Source organism: Xyrauchen texanus, chromosome 26 (genome assembly GCF_025860055.1).
Source record: "Xyrauchen texanus isolate HMW12.3.18 chromosome 26, RBS_HiC_50CHRs, whole genome shotgun sequence".
NCBI lineage: Eukaryota > Metazoa > Chordata > Actinopteri > Cypriniformes > Catostomidae > Xyrauchen > Xyrauchen texanus.
This window is the reverse complement of record NC_068301.1, coordinates 34,705,080-34,731,094: the sequence shown is the minus strand read 5'-3', so window position 1 is coordinate 34,731,094 and position 26,015 is coordinate 34,705,080. Positions and strand designations below refer to the sequence as shown.

General features: G+C 37.0%; 1 protein-coding gene across 1 annotated transcript in view; it reads right to left on the bottom strand.

Moving 5' to 3' along the window:
• The window catches only part of rims2b (regulating synaptic membrane exocytosis 2b), a 207,412-nt gene that overhangs the window by 68,535 nt on the left and 112,862 nt on the right, over positions 1-26,015 (bottom strand). The window contains exons 10-20 of the mRNA XM_052092883.1: positions 25,108-25,154; positions 24,892-25,001; positions 20,635-20,682; positions 15,843-15,973; positions 13,142-13,313; positions 12,684-12,837; positions 9,587-9,613; positions 5,455-5,523; positions 4,427-4,562; positions 1,396-1,482; positions 621-692 (exon numbers count right to left, since the gene is read on the bottom strand). Coding sequence (XP_051948843.1) covers positions 621-692; positions 1,396-1,482; positions 4,427-4,562; positions 5,455-5,523; positions 9,587-9,613; positions 12,684-12,837; positions 13,142-13,313; positions 15,843-15,973; positions 20,635-20,682; positions 24,892-25,001; positions 25,108-25,154 — 1,053 coding nt within the window. The remainder of the gene's footprint in view (positions 1-620; positions 693-1,395; positions 1,483-4,426; positions 4,563-5,454; positions 5,524-9,586; positions 9,614-12,683; positions 12,838-13,141; positions 13,314-15,842; positions 15,974-20,634; positions 20,683-24,891; positions 25,002-25,107; positions 25,155-26,015) is intronic.

The window sequence follows — 26,015 nt, the reverse complement described above, 5'->3', positions numbered from 1 at the left end:
ATTAATAAATGCTGTAAAAGTATTGTTAATTGTTAGTTCATGTCAATTAATATTGTTAACTAATGTTAACAAATGGAACCTAATATTAAAGTGTTACCATTTCAACAAATACTAATAGATTTGTACAAAAGCTGTATATTTTAATATTAGTTAATGCACTATGAACTAACATGAACTAACAATGAACAATTGTATTTTTATGAACTAACATTAAAAAGTATTGTTAGTTCATGGTCCCTAATGCATTGGCTAATGTTAATGAATGTAGCCTTATTGTAAATTGTTGTTAATGTTGCATTGAACCAGGTTATTAATTTAAAGTAATTAGAATACGTATCTAAATGTGTGCCTGCTAAGACTTTAGCATTTGAAAGCTTGATGCCTTGTCACTTGTATGAGTGCACCTTTTAGTGCACTTTTTGCTAGCTCATTTGTTATTTATCACAAATAATGTGAGTTGAGCAGTCTCTTGTTTGTAATCACATGCTCTGTGTGTGCAAGCTGTCAATCAACAAACAGTGGGTGGGAAAGTGGGCGGGTCAAAGTGAAATGGGTGCTGTGATTGGACAGCATGGGGAGGAGCGTAGGGTTGCATAATGTTAGCTAAACTAACAGAATACCTGGGGTCCTGGACAGCAGGATCGGTGGCTGGCTGTCTGTGTCTGGTTCGAGGAGGGAGGGTAAGATAGTGACTGCAACCACAAAAGATAGAAACCATAGGGAGCAAAAAACAGAGACATGAATGAATGGAACTGTTAAAGATGGAGCGATGGCAAGATAACAAATGTGACCAAAATAAGAGAGGCAGAGATGAATGGATTAAAAACAAAGGCTGATGTCAAAGAGAAATGAGAGGAGAGAGAGATGGTGGAAGACAGAGAGATAGATACAGCACCAATTGGAGGAGAATTGATTGGAAATAGGAGGCACACATTTTTAAACTTTAAGATTCTCTCCGCTTTGAAGTTTTTTGACACATAATATTTCCACTATCTAATTGTTGTAATCATGTAAACTGAAAAGATGAAGGAATACACCTACATTCCCGATTATGGGATCATTTTTCATTAAAAAAAAAAACGTTTGACAGATCTTTTGAAGGGATAAGTATTTTTTCTATTGTGAAAACTGTGCAATATGTAAAATCACAGACAATAAGGAAATTTTTTATGTTTTTTAAGTACAGTTATGTGAAGCAGGATTTGGTCTCGTAAGGGAACAGAAACAAAAACCAAGCAACTTGAATAGTTAAATGAATAGTCTTGTTGTTCATTGCATTCGCTGCTAGTTAGGAAAAAATTAACATGGTGGAGAAAGGATTGATCACTGAAGCACCTGACTAGTTTGCAAACTGTGTGACACATGGCAGCTCAAGTATGTTACGTGAACACATACCTGTCCGGTGAGTATCTGTCCTCAGACAGTCGATGTCGGGGGCCGTAATTCGAGTGTCGTCCTCTTACACCGTGATCTAAACTTCGACTAGATGAGAGGAGAGAGAAAAAAAAAAAAAAGTGTCTGGTCACCATTTTCAGAAATTAACTTTTACATTAAGGAATTAGATTTTTTTTAAGGGGCATTTTTTACTTTTATGAGGGCAACATTTGCTTAAAAATGCAAAACATTAACTGTCCTAAGAATTTACACCCTAAGAATTACATCAACAACTCTATATCAGATGTAACAGAACAATTCATTACAAGGGCATTTTTTGCACCAACAGTTTCAATTTTGGGGGCATTTTATGATTTTTGATGGTATTTTTTGCCCCAAGCTCCCCTGCTGGTCACTCTCACCACAAACCCCTGTTATGCATAGTCCAAATGTTTATTTGTGAGATTGTGTGGATAGTTATTACAGTCTTAAGAGTCTGTAGCGATTCTTAATGTTGGGGTGCCTGACGGACAACAAATTACTTTAATAAACTGATGCAGAAGAAAAACTGTTGGATGCTGTGAACAACATGTTGCGCACCCACAATAATCTTACATTTATGCACTTTTGAAGCACTCTGGTTACACTGAAGCACATCGAGCTTGGAATGCCCATAACTGATGTTGTGCTCTAGATTGGAGAGTCTCTTATTATATATCTCCTATATATATTTATCAATTTTCTTATTGTAGGCGTCCACATATCCCCCAGAAATATGTTGAGTTTACACTACAGGATTTTAAGGCTGATTTTCGCTCACCAACAGTTTTGTGGAGATTGCCGACAAAAGCCTGAAATCGTGGGCAAATCAGAGCTCACTCCCATGAGCGATGATCGCAATGTATGAACTATCTATGACGCGATTTGAGAGTACCGCCGACGCGTCGCCGATGTCATCAAGATATTTTGAATGTTAAATATCTGCACCCCCAATATGAAATATGTTTTGACGGAATACAACAGCAGCGTTGACCTACAGCCAATGAGAGAGCAAGAAACGGGGCATGGGAAGTTTCAGTGGGAGGAGTCCTGATGTTCCTGTAACAGAACATCAACTAGCATGGCTGCGGAATCAAGAAAGTCTCATTGGACCGAAGATGTTTCATCTGAACTGTACCACAAATTGCCAATTCTCTTGGACAGTCCTGTAAGGTAAATAGGTTTTACAGGTGGGACTTTTTCATATTGTTACAAATAAAATGTATGATGCCTTGAGGGGATTAAAAACATACACATTATGTTCTGAAATGCATAACATATGATCATGCATTTGTTTTCGTATCTCGTATCACTTCTCGTGTGTACTCTGTTGTGAAACGTAATTTGGAGTCCAGGTAGAGTCGTCTGGGATTCTTCAATAGTAACATATCTTGTAATTTGTTTAACTTTGTCACGGATTCGTCGTGTAATTTGAAAATGCTATGACTTCAGTGACAAGACAAACAGTTGTGTAATATGAACGGTACCACGATCCGACATCTTTGAAAGTTGTGTAGTGTGTAGGAGCCATTAGACGTTCAATTGTTATATGATATGCATTTTTTGCAGAAATTTTCTTCGGAGCCGATGGTAGTGCATGCTATTGTTCCTGTATTCCTCTGATGCTCTGCATGATGTTGGATTGACGGCGCATTACAGCGGCTGTCTCCTTCCTTGCACGGCAGTGCAGTTTTCCCCTGCGCACTTCGACAGTGCAGAAATCAAACTCAAGAGTTATTTGAAAGAATGATTTCTCTAAAAGAGTACATTTTCACTAAAAGAGCAATACACAGCGGCGTTGAACGTCCTTTTCAGGACGCGTCTTTTTAAAAATGCCTTTCCGCCCCTGTGTAGTTCCTGGATGCGGTAGAGTGCTCTCTGCTTCAGACGGCCACAGGCGTTGTCCCGTGTGTCTGGGCAGCGATCACACCGAGGCTGTGTTTGTGGATGGTTCATGCTCTCACTGCGAGGGCATGACCATGGCAACGTTGCAGTCACGGCTCGCTTTCAATAGAAAGCAAGCCACTCCAGCTGCCCCCCGCATTGCTCCTTCTTCCCACGGGATTGAGTACAATGTGGCTGGTGCTGGAGGCGATCTGGGGATGACAACGGGTGCAGCTCCGCCGGGTACGCCCCCTCGGACCACCCGCTCCCCGGCATGCTCGTTGACTCCCGTCCATGCTCGAGGCAACAGCGGCTCGCCTTATAGCCAGCCTGCCTATCCTCTGGAGCTCGAGGTGGATGAGCTCGCCGCTGCATCGGAGAGCGCGGTATCTGACGTGGATGACACCCCCCCCACCCCCCGGTCACGTTTTCCCCGGAGGTGCATGATGAGCTGACGTCATCGTGGAGAGTAGTCCTCGCGGGCCTCCAGAGACCTCCCTTCGAGCCGCTAGAATCAGTTGGACTTAGGGCCTGTAAGGAACCCTTAACTGGACCGCTATTGTTCTACTGGTCGGCAGGTGGCGCCTCTCACCTGACTCCTGCTGAACACACCACTCATTATGCCTGATGTATCACACCTGTGTATTGCCCTATTTAAGTGTGTTTGTGGCATGCTTTATTGTTCAGTCTTGAGCCTGTGTTACCTGCTGCAAGCTAGTCTGTGTAAAGTCTAAGTTTATTTCATTGGACCCTTGTGTCTATCTTTCTTTTCACTGTTTCTTGGAAGCCCAGCTTCCTTTGTTTTGTTGATCTTTTATCAGTAAAGATTGTCTTTTGCTGAAGACCTACGTTAGCTCAACCTGCCACAATAATTACATATATTTAAATTAGGGCTGTCAATTGATTAAGTTTATTATGAAATTAATTACATGGTGTGCCGAATAATTCATTGAATTAATTGCAATTAATCACATATATACATATTTGCTGAAAAAGCCCTTCAAATAACAATAATTCAATTTATAATGATGAAGTTTTTATAAACAGTTAACTTTTAATCGACTGCCCCAGTTTTGTTTGTTTTTTTGCGGCATGTTTCATGATTCATGTTTTATTTCTTGCATGTTACCTCTGTGGGGGAGGGACGCTTGGTGAGCGTGAGCGTGTGCGGATCATGTCTGATCGTGAACAGTGATTGGACGACATAACCTGCTCAGGTACAGACAGAGTGGAGCTCTGGAAATCCCTGCCGTTGTGCCGGTAATCTGAGGGCGAACACAGTAAAACAACAGAGTAGAGGTTAGGATAATGATGACAAATGAAAAATTTGGACAAAAAAAGAAAGAAATTTACTGCAACATACTGTATGCATCACATCATACAGAAAGTTTTTAACTCCTTAATCAAACTTCCATAACATCACATGAAAAACAATGCCTGTAACTGAATAAGACCGTAAAGCACTGTCCAGTGGGAAAGTTCTCAGAGTAACTTCTCGCTGACAATATCCTTTAATTTGATTCAGAATGTGTGAAGGCACACAGACACCTTGACAGCCTGTGCACTGCTTGAATAGGGTTAGTTGACATGAAATACAGTAATTTTGGGAAGCTGACATGTCTATGATGTGACGTGCTAAATCCAAAACAATTTCAACCATATATATAGCTATTATGCATGCAGCTTTTATGACTTCATGTTAATGAGCTACTACATAAAATATGTAATTAAAACATTTATTTGTCACACCGCAGGACCATTTAAGATTTGTGTAGGCATCAAGGTTACATCACCAAAAAGATGCACTTTAACGTACATATTTTAAGCTAAATTATTTTTTTAAAAAGGAAAGAAAATGTATATAATGTTTATGAGTGTATATTCGAGTACTACATTTATATTTACGTAATCACACTCTCTCTAAAAGTCATTTGGAGCAAAGTTAAACATTTTAAGTGCACCCTAAAAATACTGCTACCTAAAAAACTTTACTGCATACTTCTCTAAATAGTTCTATAAAAATTATTTATTACATAAGAGAGCATTGAATTTACATGCAATGAATTGAATGAAAATGCTTTCAAGGACAACATTTAAGCCTTGAGTTATCTTAGTACCATTGGAATACTAAAGCAGGGAGAGGTGATTTAACAGTACCTGAGATAACACCAATCCCATCTTCACAGTCGTAATCAGAGAATTCGCTGTCACTGATTCGCTGTGACCCTGAGAAAGAGAGAGAGAGACAGCGTGAAAAAGATAGAGGAGGGGCGGAGTAACAGATCACAAGGGTCTTACTGAAAAAAAAGACCCTCTTAATGTGACCACCTCCCTCTCACACACACATCATCTGGTTAATCCAGTGGAGGGTTCACGTCAGGTCAAGTAATCTATCTAGTGTCATAGTACACCAGACAGACACACACACACACACACACACACACACACAGACATATACAAAAAAAAAAAACCTGTATTAGGGACATAAGAGTTCAGAAATTTTGGCCGATATGATGGATGAAACTTATTTTAAAATGTTTTAGACTAAATCTAACCTATTCTGTCTGCTTGATTCAAGAATTTAAAGGGGTCATGTCACTGGGGCATTGGTGGCTCAGTGGTAGAGGCTCAGGGTTACTGACCCGAAGGTCGGGGGTTCAAGCCCCAGCACCACCAAGATGCCACTGTTGGGTCCTTGAGCAAGACACTTAACTCCAAGTTGCTCTGGGGGGATTGTCCCTGTAATAAGTGCACTGTAAGTCGCTTTGGATAAAAGCCTCTGCCAAATGCATAAATGTAAATGGGTCATGACTTGCCTTTTTTCTTCAATATATTCCTTGACGTTCACTTATAATATTACTAACGTTTTTTTGCAGGAAAAAAAAACTAATATTTGCAAAACATGTTTCTTTTCCACCCTCATTCTGACCCCGTGAGAAACCCTTGGTTTTGGTGCTGCTTCTCCTTTAAGACTTGACAGAGCACACCCACTGTTCTGATTGGCTCTCTGTTCTTGTCTGACCTGCTTTCTCTACTTGTCATCTCACACCTCACCGCTACTGGAAGGGCTACGGAAGTGATTAAAGGTAGAGGTGGGTAGTAACACGCTACATTTACTCTATTACATTTACTTAAGTAAGTGGGTACTTTTCAGTCTCACCCAAGTAAATTTCTAATGAATTTTTTTACGCAGTTAGAGCACTATATCTCAGCAGTTAGTGAACAAAATGAGTGAGTGAATTCAGACGCTGACGTATACAACGAGTTTCAGAGCTCTGGGACTTTTGCACAAACAACGTTTCATATGAAATTTTAAATACTTGGGCCTTACTTGTTATTCTTATTAAAAAAATATATTAATACAATAAATCTTCATTCTGTTTGTAATTTTGAATATATACTGTGTGTTAATATAAAGAGTAAACACATTTTATCAAATAAAGAGTATATTTTTAAATGTTTTGTCTCTCTATATGTTATTATGTTATTTTAATCAAGTAATGATTTGCCAAAAAGTCATTTAATATATTCAGCATGAAATAAAATATTGCAGGAGTGAAGGAAGGTGTAAACTCCCATCTCGTACGTAATCCCCGTGGTGGATTGTGGGCAATTAACCATTGTCGAGTGTACATCAAATGAACACTCCAAATTAGAGTGCACTGTGGTTAGTAATGAGTGAACAAAAGTAGGGAACGAGTGGCTCACTCAGAATTCAGACACTCCTACAAAATGGCAGGCACACGAAATAGTGCACTATATAGTGAATGGGGGTGGTTTCAGACACAGCGAGTGTTCCATGTCCGGGGTTGGTGCCCTACACACTAGGCTGCATACTCTGCGTTTAGAGAGCGGCAGTACTGCTGTACAGAACTAATCATCTAAATACTTACGACACTGAAAACTGTAACTACACTGAAATAAATATGAAATAGCGAATGTAGGTATTAATAAAACATGATCTTGCTTTGGTTTATATTTCAACATTATATATAATGTCCTTGTGGGACATTTTCACGTTTTCACTGTAATAATTACTAGAAATGTTTCCAAACCTCTCTTCTTATTGACAAATTCATCCAGATCTGACAAGAGCCCTTAAAGGGATAGTTCACCCAAAAATTACAATTCTCATTATTAACTCAACCTCCTGCCATCCCAGATGTGTATGACTGCTGAACTCAAATGAAGATTTTTAGAAGAATTTTCTAAAAAAAATTCCATACAATGCAAGTGAATTGGTGACAACATTTTAAAGCAAAACAAAATCCCATAAATCAGCATAAAAGTAATCCAAAAAACTCCAGTGGTTAAATCAATATCTTCAGAAGTGATGTAATAGGTGTGGATAAGAAACAGATCACTTTCACATTCTTCTTCTTGTGTTTTTGGTGATTCACATTCTTCTCTGCATATCGCCACTGCTGTCTAGCAAAAAAATGACAAATATTGATCTGTTTCTCACCCACAACTATCATATCACTTCTGAAGACCTGAATTTAACCACTGGAGAATTATGGATTATTTTATGCTGCCTTAATGTGCTTTTTGGGGCATAAACATTTTGGCCTACAGAGCTGAAATATTCTTCTAAAAATCTGAATTTGTGTTCTGCAGAAGAAAGGAAGTCACCCATACTGGGATAGCAAGAGGGTGAGTAAATTATGAGATCCTTTTTATTTTTGGGTAAACTATCTCTTTACAATGATAGCTCAGCTATAATTTAATATTCTGTCATCATTTCCCTACCATTATGTAGTTCCAAACCCTTGTGACCTTCTGTATACTGTGGAACACAAAATATGTTAACAGAATGTTAGGAACTGACATTCTCGGTCATCATTCACTTTCAAAATATGGAGAAATAAAACACATTCACTGAAAGTAAATGGTGATCAATGTTAACATTCTGTCTAATATCTCCTTATTGTGTGGCATGGAAGAAAGAAAGGTATACAGGTTTGGAACAACATGATGGTGATGATGACAGAATTTCCATTCATAATAATAATAATACTGTAATACATGTTAAATGTGTATTGTTGTAGAGCGGAGGAGGGCGGGGCCAGGCTGGAACAATGCACGCCCGGTCCCAATCAGCTGGGGGCGCGAGGGATAAAGGTTCTGTGTGTTTATGTTTGTGTGTTTTTGGTTCAGTTTATTATTAAAACTATTATTCATATCATCATGGCGGTTCTCACCTCCTCCTTTCCCTTAACCTGCTTTACACTTATGTAATGGAATATAGGGGTAAATGTCTGTTATGTCATTTGTGAAAGTAAGAAGTTACTACTTGAGTACTCTTTTAACTGGATACTTTCTTACTCTTACTCAAGTAATTATTTATTTTAGTACTTTTACTTGAGTAATTTTGTTTTTAAATAATTTTACTTTTACTTGAGTACAGTTTTTGGCTACTCTACCCACCTTAATTAAAGGTAAAGTAGGCATTGATTACCAGTCAGATGCAAATTTCTACCACAGTGTGACATAGAAGTAGAGAAGCTTTTTGGTAGCTTGGCTTCAACAAACGCTCTTTTTGCGGTGAGGAGGTAGTTTTGAGTTCTGAAACTTACAGTATGTTTTTTATAGTGCCTCTTATATGTCAAAGGATCAAGGAAAATTTTATTCTTCGTGTCATGACCCCTAAAAAAAGCTTTGAGTAAAATTATTATAATGTAAAGTAAGGCTGGGTGATATATTGTATATTTACGGTAAATTTGCTTCCAATACGCCCTAATCAGACCAAAGCTGATAACTGTAAAAATTGCTTATATTGGCCAATTACAATATGGTCATTGATATAATGTGCATCCCTTCCAGGTATAAATGTGGAATATTACTCTGCAAGTAAAGACCCGACTAGAACGATATACAAATACCACACATGAATAAAACGTAAGTTTTAAAAAAAATACAAGAACTAGAAATATCTGAGACTAACATTTGTTTAGTGAGAAAACAAAACAGAAAAACATAGCAAACATGAACCAGAGTAAGGTTTGTGAGAGGCTAGGAAAAGCGTTAGCAGTCCACACACACATCCACTCAGGATGGGCCATAAACTGAACTATGAACTATTTCCAGTAGAAAGATCAGGCCTAAAGGGAAGATAAGCTGAACAATGAGGTTTGGTGGCAGGTAGCAGCAGCGGCAACTACATGCAAGCTGTGTGGAATAATTGAGGTTTCTAAAGAGTATGTGGAGTGAGAGCAGGGGAGAGTGTTGTGGATAGTAATCACACTGCTGACCAATCACATGCTAGATGGGGCAAGCAGGTTCAAGTTACCTGAGTTGTAATAATACGGGCCTTTGTCTGGAAATTTGTCAGTGGATTAATAGACAGTCATATTTTTTGAAGGAAACAAAACATGAACAAACACATCAACAAAACAAATATACTAGCATATACTCCAAAAATGTGCTGTTTTAAATTCAAAAGTTAAAACTGTTTTTCTGTATTTTAGTTGTGTAAATAATAAATAATTCTATAGCTCCACTCCGAACCTAGTGAGCTGCCAAACTAGACAGCATTTGAAGGCATCATTGGCATTCTCACAATACAAAAGTTGTTCCAAAACATGTAATGTAAAGCAGCCTTCTTAGATGCCTTCTTTTGGAAAAATTATAAGGCAGCATCACATATATACTTATATATACATATATACAGATAACACAATCCTAGCACTGCGACAAGCTTTGAGAAAAAGTCAAATTGGATTAGTCAAAAGAAATATTGACTAGGAATTAGTCAATTAGTCAATTTTTTTTAAATTGCGATTCCTCACATAATTGTTGTAGAGTTAATCGCAGTTAATCACAGATCTTGAAAGTGCTGAAATGTGACTGTATATTCCTGTCAAAATTGATTTTTCTTCCTTCTTATGAAAGAAAACAAAACAATATGTAACAATATGTAAAGATATATTAACATTTTCCAAGCAAAGTCTTCCACAGTATAGAGACAGAAATGCACTAAAATAGCACCAATTCAAGTAACATTAAACATTTCCCAAAGTTTAAATGGGAGTTTGACTAATTGAAAGCATTAGTCCCCACATAGGTTGCATATTCATTGCAATGGGCATTAAATCCCTTAAAATCTCATCCTCTACAATATTAGCTGACCAGCAGACTGTGACTATCTGCTTTGCAACAGCAATTGTGAAGCCGCATTCACGATTCGCATCAGGGTGCAAACACCAGAGTAAAGGCTGTAGAGTACTTGATTCCTATCTCAAGTCCCATCTGGGCTTGCTTTTTACAACAAATAGCATTAAGAGGTCCTTTCCCCATCATTTGTTCACTGAGATGGCTGTTGTGTGTGTGTTTGTGGCGTGTGCATCAGTGTAATGACTCCGGACGGACACATCGCAAAGGTTCCGCCATGCACCGACCAGTGTTGATGCTGGTTTATGCTTTATTAATGGTAAATGTGTTAATTGCGATTATGAAACTTAAACTTTTCAATTAATTGCATGCGATAATGCATAAACTTTGACAGCTCTACTTGAAATATTTTTCATTTGATGCCAAAAGTGTCTAAAGTGTCTAAAAAGAACTTGTATCCAACATTTGAATGTGCTACAAAGTTTTATGCCTGTAAGGGTATCGTGTTGTTTTTAAGGCTGGGAATTGATACAGATTTCCTGATTCCAATTCACAAGCTCTCAATTCGACTTCTATTTGACTCTGATTCATTTGAATATATTTCATTAATAATGTCCATTTTGCTTGCACATAAAAGGAATAGACCTTTTCATAAAATGTGATGATGCGTTTCGCCCTAATTTAGCAGCATATATCTAGAAAACTTTTTTATATGATAATCTTTTTTAAATATTGAGTGTACATTTATAACATTATGCTTTGTGTCCACAGAAAGGCTATTCCATATTGTATAGCGCATCTTAACGCATTCAGCAAGATGTGGATATTAACATGGAGATAGCGTACAACCACGAAATCCGTCCGGGTAGAGCACGTTGTTGTGATAACTTTTCTATGCACCCCAATGCACCCTTCAGCTGTGCCCATATCAGTGCCCCACAGCGGACTATTACCCAACAGTCCCTGCTGCAGATCCTCTCGACCAATCACAGCGGCCTAGAGTTTCCGAGCCAGAGGAAAAAACATGGTGGACATGACATGATTGTCAATGGCAGATTATTTGTTTATCATGTGTATATAGTATCACTTTTAAGTCTGATGTGTAGAACTGGTTTAAAACTTTGTAACCATCCATGTGTCTAAATCATGTTTATCTTTCTCTAAAGATTTAAAACGATGGGGTTTTGTTGCTGTAGTTGTATTTGTGCTTTGTTTTTCAGAGGTTCTTGATTCAATTATCTAATGCTTTATTGTAAGTGTGTTGTTTGAAATGATTTAATAAAAACAAATATTCAATAGTGAGTTAAAAGTGTGTTCCTTCACCTTATCTATCAATGCCATGACATTTTCAAATAATAATTAGTAAAACTGCATGCATATAAAAACATGATGAAAAAATGAGTCATCTGATGGAAGGCTATCCCAAATGCACACTTGTATCACTCATGCGCCCTGATGGACTTGCTGACTAGCACCCCATCGGTCTGCACTCGCTTACATCACCAAAGTCTGACCTCAGAGGAAGACTGCAAGGGCGGAGTGTGCCATTTGGGACAGAGCCAGATGTGTTTTGATTTTTGCGCATATTAACGAGAGTCGAATGACTTCTTTGGCATATCCCTGCCATGTGTGATTGGAATTAAATGTTTACTTTTTGTTGTTTTTGATCACAACTGACTTTAAAGCACAGAAAGGGTATTAAAAGAGATATTATTCAGTGACAAACTGTTGCGTGGATCTCGTCTTTGGACAAACAGAATGAGTTCAACCAAACTTTTTCTCTCAACACAAAGGGAAATGATCTCTGTGCTGAACTTCTTCATCACTATTCTACTCAATCACTGGTAGATGAATTCTGAACATTTAAAAGCCAGTGGATGATCACAGACTTTTGTATTCTCATAGCATGAAATTTGGTCACATATGCGAGTGATTTATTCGCATTGTAGAGGGCTGAATATGAAGTGAAAAGATTAATTTTGGAATTTAAGAATCGATATTGAGATTGTTCAAATGAAGATTGTGATGTTTCTGAATTTTTTATTTTTTTTTACCCAGCAAGTTGTTAGCTTAGCATCATGATAACATCAAACTCCAGTGCACTTTGTGTGGCTTTGAAGCTGTTGCTGCTCATGAAGAGCGTCTATGAGGTTCTATTTTATTTAGGATGTTGCCTTACGGGTAGCTGCCAATGTTGAGAGCAGACAGTGAGGCAGCTCACCAGGGTTTGGAACAGTGACGTTGCATTTATTAGAAAAGTAGTTGTGTGTACATACTCTGTAACCTGCGCGTGGGGCTCTCTCCATGTAGGATTCGTCTCTGCATGTATGGTGAGGGCTTAGGCAGGGGCATAGAAGATTGGTCATGTGTTTGTAGCTTATACCAGTGAGGCTGATCGTCCACCAGGGCTGTCTCCAGCTCTATTAGAATCTACACATAGATATGAAACACTTATATTATGTAAGGTTAGCACCATTTATGATGACTGATGATATTTAGGATTAGATTAAAGGGGTTTACATTATGGCTTAAGTCACACTTATGGTTAAGTTTCTTGACAGGTGTCACATATTTTGCTAAGGAAGTCACAAAATAACTCATATTGGTAAAACATATGTTCATATCATCAGACATTGCTTTGTTGCATCACAAAAGTGTACATATTGTACATATGACTATCCACATGGTATTATAAGAGACGTACAGTCCTGAAACACAGATGTTCCTCTCTCACCTCTCCTAGGAACTCGCTTTCCTCCTCTCGGACTCTGGCCTGATCCCATAGTGTGATCTCCAGCATACGCTCTCTGAACTCTCGTCTGTGCACTGGTGAGTACATGAATGTCTGGTTCCACTTGGGCTCTAGGGATTTCTTTACTGTTTTCGTTCTTCTCTTGCTTTTGTCACTGAGAAGAACAGATGAGTATTACACCTGCTTTTGAAGCTATAACAATAAACTAGAGTTACAGGGTAAGTGTTAGGGTGACCTCAAAAACATATTTCACCCTAAAAACCAAGAAATAACTCTTTAAATAGATATGAATCTTATTTTAGGACCATTAAAGGAATTGTTAATCCCAAAATGATAATTCTCTCATCATTTACTCACCTTTATACCATCTCAAAGTTGTATGACTTTCTTTCTTCTGCTGAAAACAATGATTATTTTGAAGGATATATGATGTGTTTTTGTCCATATAATGCAAGTCAATGGGGTCCAAAACTTAAGAGTGTACTTAAGAGTAGTTATAGTGAAAAAGGAGTTGCATTTTGGTCTGTTTCTCAACCAAATCTGATCCTATCACTTCAGAAGACATGGATTAAAGCACTCATGTTTTATGGATTGCCTTTATTCTGCCTTTTCCTTTTTGGAGCTTGTAAGTTATGGACCCCTTTGACTTGCATTGTATGGACAAAAACAACTAATATATCTATCAAAATGTCTTTGCTTGTGTTCCGCAGAAGAAAAAAATTAATACGAGTTTGAGGCTGCATAAGTGTGAGTAAATGATGAGAGAGATATCATTTTTAGGTGAACTATTCCTTCAAGATTTTTTATTGTAAGATTATTATTTTGACAATACTGTTCAGTATTTTTTTTTACCTTAATAAATGTGATTTATTTAATAACAATTGTATACTTTGATGAATTGAGGCTGCGTGACATTTGTGTTGTTCGCGGTCAAATTTGGCCGACCATAGGAAATGAATGGGCGAGACTATAACACAGAGCATTTATTTTATTTTTCAAATAAAATCAATAATTAAGCCACAATGTAGAACACACAAAGACAGGAATGAAGGGATGAGACTATAATACATCCACAATGCAGAACACATGCTCTCTCTCTCTCTCTCGCTCTCTCTCTTCCTCTCACACACACACACACACACACACACACACACACACACACACATTCAAACACACAGGAATGAATGGGTGAAATTACAACATGGAGCAATTCTTATGGGAAATTGTCAAATAAAATCAATAATTAAGCCACAATGTAGAACACACAAAGACAGGAATGAAGGGATGAGACTATATACACACTCTCTCACACACACACAAATACACAGAGTAATGAAGGGATGAGACTATAACACACTCTCTCTCACACACACATACACACACACACAAATACACAGAGTAATGTATGGGTGAGACTAAAACACGGAGCAATTTATTGGGGAATTTGTCAAATAAAATAAAAAAATCAGACACAATGCAGACAAACACAAATGAATGGGTGAGACATAACACATTCACCATGCAGAATGCACACAGGCACACACACACACATGTTTGGTTTCCATGTTTTAAGGGGACTTTCCATAGACATAATGGTTTTTATACTGTACAAACTTTAGATTCTATCCCCTAAACCTAACCCTACCCCTAAACCTAACCCTCACAGAAAACTTTCTGCATTTTTACATTTTCAAAAAACATAATTTAGTATGATTTATAAGCTGTTTTCCTCATGGAGACCGACAAAATGTCCCCACAAGGTCAAAAATTTCGGGTTTTACTATCCTTATGGGGACATTTGGTCCCCACAAAGTGATAAATCCACGCTCACACATACACACACACACACACACACACACACACAAACACACACACACACACACACACACACAGTTCAACATGTTTTAACATATAGAAGTGTAGGTTTTTACTGTAGTGAAACGGACATATATTGTATATTTGCATATGCAAATTGGGTAATTGTGTAATTTAAAGTTAGATAATATCTAATTAGCATAACACCCCCCAAAAAAACCCTTAGTGTTACTTTACTTTATTGAAGTTAATGTTATTATATTTCTTTAATAAAAATAAATAGAATTACAGTAAAATTTGACCACAAACAATACAAGTATTCATTTTTCATTATCATATGCATCCATAAGTGTTTTGCCTTTTTATTGGACAGTTAAGAGAGACAGGAGAGAGTGTAGTTGGATTGGGAAATGACCCAGGTCAGACACACACCTGGGTGCCCATTTGCCAATAGCTTTTACATGTCATGAGCACTACCCACTGAGCCACTGAGACTTGGTAAAGTTGTTTGTTAGAGATTATTATTTAAAGGTATTAAGGAATTGTCATTTTTCAATGTTAAAATAACTAATACCAGTTTAATACACAGAGACAACAATAAACAATTCACCGGTGGAGTCCCATGAACAGTATAAATATACGTGGTGTTATCAAAACATTGTTCTGTTTATTTGAGCAACCCAACCAGCCCAACATAACAACATCGGCTCAATCAATGACGTGGGTTTGGAGCGGGATTATTCTGATCATTTCTTAACTGTATGTTTTGTATCTTATTTTTGCAATTCTGTTAATTGACACTAGTGGCTCATAAATTACCTCTTGAAGGGAAAAAAAAGAACTTATCTGAACTGTGACATGTGCTTACCTTCTGTCAGGGAGGAAGTAGATTTTGACGTAGGGATTCCTGGGCCGCCCGTCTTCTTGTGCAGGCAGGTCTTTGGCGCCCAGGATAGTTACAATGAGTTGATGTCCCACTTTATCGTACCAGAGCTTCACCTGCAGGAACAGGCCGAGTCTGTTAGGAGGTCTGCAGGGAGAGCTTACCTCAGAGGCAGGCCTGCAGAAGCCCTTGACGCATTGTTTGGAGCATCACATGCTTGGCAGAACTTTCCCACACAAGGAAATAAGTTAGTTCACTTACAGTGTCTTACACTAGATCATGTTATACTGTTAAATTCTCAACTAAAACATAAATGTGAGAACAATTCTAACTTTAGAAAACTATTTCTAAGCATTGAATGACACGGTTCACTACAACAGCATTTCAGGGGTCTTGATTTGCACAGCTGTCTGTGTGCTGTGAGTCTGGGCTGTGGAATATTCCATCCCTCATTGGCCGGCCGGGGGATGGGGGTGTGTCTGCCACAAGTCTTGCCCAATCAGATGATTGAATGACAATTCTTCACACTTTCACAGCCCAGCAATCCAAATCAAATGAATTAATACCACACTGAGTAAAAGCACAAGAAATTTAACACAAAGTGCAAAATGGGTAATAATGAAATTTGTACCCAAACCAGAAATGAAACAGCTTTGAAAGTCTTAATTGCAGCTGAGAAATAAACTGAAGTTTCAATGTCGCACATGCATTTACAGTGTGCTCACAGTCAGTAACTAAATCCCCCCAAAACAAACAAATGATAAAAAGGGCAAAAACTAGAAGACTACAGAAGTTACCAGACCAGTGTTATCAAAAATATATATTTTTTACATCAATGAAACATTAAACAAAATCAAAAGTCAAATGAACCAATTTGTACCTATTTTGAAATAATTAAATGGATTCATATTTAAATTAATATTTAAATGTACCAATGTAGTAAATAAAGTACATGGATTGTTTGGGTAATATTCCATTAAAAAACAGTCATAATTGTTTAAAAAAGTTCCTCATATCTATTTTTCCCTATAGAAAACAGTATTTACCAATGTTGTTTTTTAATAATAGGTTTCATGTGACAAAGTAAAACGGTACATTTAATTATGGATTCATAAAATTATTGATTCATGAATTAAATCATATGAATTAGTATTGATTTGATTATTTCATTTTGAGTCATTTAGTTCTCTATAACAAACGCTTCTGAGGCATTCTGTAATATAACTCCCATGGCTTCAAAGAATTTGCCCTTTCTTTGTAGCAGATCACAAAAGCTAAAGAAACACGCATCTATATTGTACCGTTAGAGAGTACTCGCTATTCTAAAAAAAAGTCCAGTACAAGCTCATGCAGCAAAGCAACAGAAAGTGCTTAATGCAAACTGGAGCAATCCAGCTAGCTTCCATTGCAAAACAGTAGTGGGGGAAGAGGCTTCAGTCCAAACAAATTGTACCATTTCATTCTTGTACAGCTGTACTGAGGTCTGTGTTTTATGAGTTTACGAAAATCATCTTCGACTGTATCAGGAAACATTGGTCTAAAATCTAATATCACTGTAACTCCATTTTAGGGATGTGCCAGGGTGGTCGACTAATCGACTAGTCATCTAACAACTAATTCGTTGATTAGTGGGTTCGTTTACTAACATTAACATTTTAGTGGTGGTGGTTTTAATGGGAGACACAATTCTCTAATTAACTGAGAGGAGCAACTTCTTAGAGAGTGTTTTTGTAATGACAACTTGCTGTGCTTAACAGTGAATAACAGTCAGCACAGGGAAACACTGCAAGAAGTTTTGCCTCTTTAATGCTATAAGTTTAGTCTTTTTATGCACTGTTGTTACGGCACCGCATGAACAATACATTTCAAGATGATCACCGTCAGAAGTTAAATCCTGTGAGTAATATTCCCGTATTTGTAAGATGTAGTGGAGGGATTACCCGCAATATTATCTTGCAGTTCTGCGCTTTTGAGTCTGGAAAGAGGATTGCCCTGAGACTCCCAAGCTCTCTGTTTACATTGAATGCATCATTCTGCGTTCAGGATGCGCATAAGCAGTTTTTTGCCATTCTTTAATAGAGCCTTTCTTATTTCTTACTTCTCTTACTTTAATAGTTTTGTGCAATAAGATTCCTTCATCCATCCATCTTCTATCCCAGCTGTCTCGGGCCGAAGGCAGGGAAACACCCTGGACAGGTGGCCAGTCTATCACAGGGCAACACACACGGACATACACATTCCCACTCTCACTCACACCTAGAGGCAATTTACAGTTTCCAATTAGCTTGACCTGCATGTTTTTGGACTGTGGGTGAAACTGAAGACCCCGGAGGAAACCCACGCAAACATGTGGAGAACATGTACACTCCAAACAGAAAGGCTCTGGGTGTGCCGGGACACCTTCTTGCTGTGAGGTGACACTGAGCCACCGTGCCACTGTTTAGTTGTGCAATAAGATTTTACAGTAACAGTGGAAAGATTTTTTTTAACCCTTTGGAATTACTTGAATTTATGTATAAAATTGTCTTAAAATATGGATTGATCTTCATCTAAGTTACAAAAATGAACAAACACACAAAAAAATCTGTTTGAACTTATAACACTCAAATGATTATGTTGTTCTTGTACATATTGAGTACATCATTTAAGCATTCACAGTGTCAATTGGGAAAAGCAAGTGAACCCCTAGTGTAATGAAAGTCAACAAAAGATAGAGTTGGCAAACCTGGCATCCAATTAATGAAACGAGATTGGAGGTGTGGGTTAGAGCTACTTTGACTTATAAAAAGCCTTCAAAAATTTTGAGTTTGCTATTCACAAGAAGTATCTGATGATGTGGATCATGCATTGCAAAAAAGAGATCTCAGAAGATCTACGATCAAGAATTGTTGCTTTGCATGTGGTTGGAAAGGGCTACAAATTTATCGTTCTGATGAAACTACGGTTGAAGTGTTTGGGATGACCACACAGCAGTACCACATACCAACATGAAAACATCATCCCAACGGTGAAGTACAGTGGAGGGAGCATCATGATTTGGGGCTGCTTTGCAAAAAAATCAATAATAATAATTTTCAAGAAAATTATTTAATTTATTTAATAATTAATTTATAAATATCAATTCCCAAGTTTATCAAGATATCCTACAACAGGATAATGTTAGGGTTGCTGTGTGAAGTTGGGTGATGCAGCAGGAAAAAAAAAAAAAAAAATCCATCTTTTGGAGTGGCCCAGTCAGAGCTCAGACCTTAACCCAATAGAGATGCTGTGGAATGACCTCAAGAGAGCCATTCACACTAGACATCTTAAATATATGGCTAAGTTGAAGTAGTTCTGTAAGGAACAAGTTTACTAAATTGAGCAGTTCTAATCCGCATCTACTGGAAACACTTAGTTAAAGTTATTCCTGCCAAAGAAGGATCGACCAGTAATTAAATCCAAGGGTTCACTTACCTTTCCACAGCACTGTGAATGTTTAATGATATGTGTTCAATAAAGAAATGAAAGACAATTGTTTGTGTGTTGTTATCTTAAGCACATTTTGTTTGACTATACTTGTGACTTTAATGAAGATGCAGAAAATCAGCTAATTCCAAAGGGTTCACATATTTTCTTGCCACTGAATTTAGCCTTTTTAATTGTTGAATATTTATTAGTCACCATGTTGAAGTGCACTTAGCGTCCGTATAACCCTCTGAAACTCGTCTGATCGGGGTCACGTGAACCGAACCTAATTATACAGTATTACACTTAACACCGACTATTCGTTCAAACAAACGACTGACTAGTCAATTATAAAAATTGGTAGTTTTGCACATCCCTAATCGATTAAAAAAACTAGAGCAATAACAATAACAACAAAGAAGTTTATTATTATGGTGAAATGGGGAAAATCATAAAAAGAAAAAAAAAGTAAAGTTATATTAAAGGAATGGTAATTATGGAGAAAAAAAAAACACTTCTAGTTGTTCCAGAACTGTATGATTTGTTCTTCTTCAGTGAAACACAAAATGGGATGTTTTAAAGCAGAAAAGTACAGCAAACATTTACCAAGGCCTAAATGATAGATGCATTTTTATTGGTACAATTTGTTCATTAATCTATGACGTTTAGAGAAATGCTCTTCATTGGAAAATGCAATACTATCTTTTAATGTGCCAATAATCATAATGATATTTTTTTATTGTAACACAGAACATAATATTTGATAGAACATGAACCAAAAAAGGTTTCTTTTTTATTGTATTGTTTGCCTCTTTTTATTGATTTATGTTCAGAAATCGTACAAACAAAGTTCAGATTTTAATTGTGGTACAACATATAGAGTTCACCATCATATATTATACCATATATTAATTCATCTAGACATATTATAATTGAATACAAATATATTGCTCCATGTTACATGAAAATGTTTCTAAAAATAAAAAGAGTTTACAATTTAAAGAGACTACATTTTGATTGAGTTTCGATTGTCTCTTTAAACTGTTAAAAACATGTATGCAATTCATACAGAATATTTCAGGCTTTAGCTATTAAGAATAATCAAACGGTAATAACGAAACCGCTATTATGGACTGTGGTTGTAAACGCAAGGATAATGACGTCTAACTTTTGGGAGAAAATAAAAACGAAAGAGCAAGGGGGAGAACTTGGGATGCTGCCGATTTCCTGCAGTGCATTTTCCAAATAACGCAGAGAGAAAGTAATGAAGGAGCGAGAGAGGCTGCCAGAAACAAGTAAAAAGAAGAGAGAGAGAGAAGTGTGACGATGTTACCTGGACCCTAGGGACAAAAGGCGTGGTTCTTCTACTAAGGCATGGACTCTGGATAAGCAAAATTAACAAAGAAAACAAAAGCAATAAATCTCAACCAAAACTGCAGAGAGGCACACGAATCAAAATAAGCCATCTGAGAAGAGATTTAACCTAACTGAGTAATTTGATGCTCAGTTATCTTTAATTGAATTCAATACAACAACTGTTTGAAATTAATTTGAATTCAATACAACAATTTGAAAACCTCAATGCTAAAAGATGCTTGTACTACAGTCTATGTTGTATCTAAAAGAAATGAATGCAATGCTGATTCTTAATCTGTGTTCCTGAATAAACAAATGCAAATAACAACATGCAATTAGCGTGATGCTAGGTAATTAGTGGGGATCAATTATGTGTGTGTGTGTGTGTGTGTTTGTTTCTGTGTGTGTGCATTTGGGTGGTTTACGAGGACATTATTTTAGATTAAATCTAGTAATTACAATGGTATTATGCTATTAATGTGGTTTTTGAAGACATTTTTTGTGTCCCCATAATTCAAATCACTTGTAAAACATATGGAAACAGTTTTGGAAAAACACAGTGTTTTTCTTTTCTTTTCTTTTTTTATGTAAAAATGCAGAAAGTTTTTGAGGGTTAGGTTTAGGGGATATAATCTATAGTTTGTACAAAAAGAAAAATCATTATGTCTATAGAGAGTCCTCATAATGATAGCTGTGTGTGTGTGTGTGTGTGTGTGTGTGTGTGTGTGTGTGTGTGTGTGTGTGTGTGTGTGTGTTGAGTGTGTTTGTGTGTGTGTGTGTGCGTGTGTGTGTGTGTGTGTGTGTGTGTGTGTGTGTGTGTGTGTGTGTGTGTGTGTGTGTGTGTGTTCTGTACTGTAGCGTTTTAGGATAAATCTCCCTCATTTCGAACCAAAAGAAAACACAGTAACACTGTATAATAACTTCCACCAATAACTCATTAACAAACATTAAATAATGCTTAACAGATCATTAGTTAATATATATTCAAATAGTTAGAAATATGAGATAAACAAATGCATGTTTACTAATGAATTAAACAAACAACACATTCTCACACCCCAACTCGTCACATACGGACGCTCGGGCAGGACCCCTTGGCGTCACTTATTGACGCGCTGGGTGTACCTTTGGCGTCATTTTACGACGCGTCCGGTTTTGAAACATAAAAAACCAGTTGGAGGGCCATTGTAGCCTATTCCTTTTTATTTTTATTTATTGCAGTCTCGACTCTCGACCCATTCTTCGGCGTGAGCTTACCCAAGACGTGAAATTTCAACGCTACAACGCTCCGGTTCAGAGATATATAGAATGGCGTCATTTTACGACGTGTCCGGGTTTTTAAACATCAAAAAACAGTTGGAGGGCCATTGTAGCCTATTCCTTTTTATTTTTATTTATTGCAGTCTGGACTCTCGACCCATTCGCGGCGTGAGCTTACCCAAGACGTGAAATTTCAACGCTACACGCTCCGGTTCAGAGATACATAGAAGTCTATCGGACTACCCTGCGCGTTGAAAAATGACGCCAAAGGTATACCCGGCGCGTCAATAAGCGACGAAACTGCCCGAGCGTCCGTATGTGACGAGTTGGGGTGAGAATGTGTTGAAACAAACATTACCTAATGCTCAACAGATCATTATTTAACATAAATTCAAATATTTACAAATGTTTTTTAAACGTTCATTCCTATAAGCCATGGCAAGTTTTAACATTAACAATTAAACGATTTTAACAAATGATACATAATGATAATAAACTTTATTATAAATGATTCATAAATGAGTTTGTGCACTTTTTTACATTTACAAATGTTTTCAGAAATGATTCATATTGTCCACCTCTTTCCACACTATCCATGTTTACAAATGATCTGTTAATGTCCAGCTAATTAGTAACCACGAGATCTGTAAAAGCCACACATTTGCTTTTTGTTTGTTGTAGTATGCTTTTACTGTGTATACCTAAATACTTTACACATCATTTATTAATTATTTGCTCATACTTTTGCAGTACCCAATCTAAAGTGGATACCATTAATCCATTGTACATTTTTATAAAGGTTTACAAATAATTATTTAGTATCTTTATGGGCATTGGACTGTTTAGCTACTGTAACAACGTTTGTGATGGGGTGGTTTTTTTAGTTGTATTTCAAAAAATTTACAAATTATAGAAAAAAGACCATATATGAATGAAAGCTTCTAAATATTTGAATTTATTCACTAATGATCTGTTAAGTGTTAATTCAAGTTATTATAGAGTGTTATCAAAATAAAATTTACAACAGCGCAAACCATAGTGACAATACTTAAACTCAGACACACCGGCCCAAAAAACAGACAAAAGCATATATATTATTCATATAAATCAGCTTTTGGCTGATCAACATCACATTTTTAACACAATAAAAATGAAGTGCATTCACAGTGGCTATAGCTACAGTAAATAAGCTAATTTCCAACTTGAATAATTCAAAGAAACAATAATCGCAAATCTTTCTAAGCCTAAAGCAAATTGTATATTTCTTTACAAATGCTTTAACACCTTTGTGAAACTTTCCTTCCAGATGTCTCAAATGTATAGTTTAAGCATTCTGAGAACACCGCAAACAACGTCACACGCTACCCCTATGTTTTACACTGCTATTAAGATCAAGGTCGGTCGTTTTTAGTAAATGTAACAACTTCAGTGTAAAGAACAAAAGCTGGCCCTTCAAGGAATTTCTTTTACCTAAAATCTTTATCCAATGTTGCTGTGTCAGAGCTCACCTTTTTCCAAGCATACGTCAATCAGGAGGCAACAAGCTTGGAAACTAATTATACATTTTCTACTTTGGGATTCCTTCCAGAGTCCAAGATGGACTGTGACAGAGAGAGTCTAGGACTGTCACAACTATCTAGAAACAGTGATCACAGAGAACAACTTACCGAAACTACTTAAGTTTATGCTATTTATCTTCTGGGTCAATCTCTAAAACGGCTGCTTTATTCATTTTGAAAAGTACATTTTTCAAGGATGGCAAAGTAAATGTTTTGTCATTTCAAACATTCTATCAAAGATTGTCTTTAAATGTTAATAAACTGCATTGTGCCATCTCAAAGTAATTGAATACATTTGAATATACTGTATGTTAGAATTGTCTTTAAAAATAGTTACATGGTTGACGTTGCCATGTGCTAATGACACTTCAAGATGCTTTTTAGAAAGAGTGTTTAATGTTGATATTTCTGCAAATATACAGTTTTCAATAATCAGTCGTTTACTTTGCAAAATCAACGGTAACAGGGTTGACAATTTAAGATCACCCTTATCGCAAACTCTTTCATTTTCACTACGGTAGTTCAATTAGTAGTCATTTCACTGTTGATATTGGGATGGACATTTGCATTAGGAACAATGTAATTACTTTTATCAAAAAATAATCATTTTTACATACCTGATATATTTTAGTTAGTAAGTAGTGAATACATATCTGTAATTGCATTTTGAACAGGAGTGAATGACAGATAATTGTGAAATTCTATGAGTAAAAAAGCAGTTACAGATATCAGAAATAGTTTTTTACTAATTGAAATTCAATTCCATTGATATATTTTGATATATCAAAATGGAATGGCTTGCGATATGGCGCCCTTCTTTTTTTGACAAGAGTTTTTATTAAAGAGTACATTATATTAATAATGGATAATTATGATGGTCACAAGATTGACGCATAAAATGAAGATTCAACTACGTCTAAAAGAAGACTCAAAGTCATTTAAATGTTATTCCATGTTAAATAAAATAAAAAAATATAAATAAAGATAACTTTGTAGATTAACTTTGGAGAAAGGCCCAACAACCTATTGATGTACTTAGAAAAATGCCTACAATAATGCATAGTCAAATTTGGCTTTGGCTATTCATTGATAAAGTCATTATTTGCACATTAGTTAATGAGGGACTCAAAAGGCACCCGTTTTGTAGAATGACCCAAATAGCACCTTGACCTTGTTTGATCTGAGCCATTATGAGCAACAAAACACAGTGTACCAGCAAACTTCCTGAAGATGTCATGAAATAATCTCTAAACTTCATAGCTAGCACCATCCCATTAGTGAAGAGCTCTTTTACACCTTCCTAATCTTATGTGGCGGAAAATGACCTTCTAAATCCTGAGACGACCGGCCAATGAAAAGCAAAAAGATTTCCATTTAGTATGTGCAGTGCGTCAGAGTGCCTGCTGGGTACTCACTGAGAGCTGTCCAGAAAGATACTGAGGGGTGTCTCGGAGCATGCCAGGACTCATAGGGGAAGTGATGGAGATGGAAGGGCCCATTTTTTGCGATTCAAAGGAACTTGAACCTAGAATAGTTAAAAATAGGTCACATTGGTGGCTTAGATCATTCATTTGTATCCTTCCACTAGTTAATGCAACTAGGAAAAGTTGTATATGTCAAAACCAACTCACTTGATTCAAGTTGTCCATGAGTACTCTCTGGTATTCTAGGAACATCTCTACAGGACAAGAGAGATTAGCATTACTGTACAAATACATCTGTAGGATTTCGTTCAATTAAAATCTTAAAGGGATAGTTCATCCAAAAATGAAAATTCTCTCATCATTTAGTCACCATCATGGCATCCCAGGTGTGTATGACTTTCTTTCTTCATCAGAACCCATTGGAAGAAAAATAGAGAAATATCTTAGCTCAGTAGGTCCTTAAAATGCAAGTGGATGGTGATCAGACCTTTGAAGCCCCAAAAAGAACAGACAGTCAGTATTACTGTCACCCATATGACTCCACTGGTTAAATTAATGTCTTCTAAAGCAAAATGATCGCTTTTGATGTGAAAAAGATAAATATTTAAGCGGTCTGCACTTATATAGCACCTTAGCGGTATTCAAAGCACTTTACACTGTGACTCATTCACCCATTCACACATTCATACACCAATGACATCAGCGCTGCCATGCAAGGTGCTAGCTTGCCATTGGGAGCAACTCGGGGTTCAGTGTCTTGCCCAAGGACACTTCGGCATATGGAGTTGTGTGGAGTCGTGTGGGCCAGTAATCGAACCTCCAACCCTGCGATTAGTGGACAACCTGCTCTACCTCCTGAGCCATTGCTTCTGGTCAGCAACCTTATGCGCATTCATACGAGGGCGAAGTTCAAGCGGTCTCGTGTGATGTATTCGAATTGGTATGTTATGGTAATCTCATCTTTTTCTCTCGGTTGAGACATGCAGGATGAGCACACAAACGCCCCATTGTGAGTAAAACTGATAAAACCAACTAAGCTTCTGTGCAGTGTTCCTCCTACTCAGTTGTAAACAGTGCTGCTTTTCTGGGTGTGCCACACATGCGTCTGTGCTCGC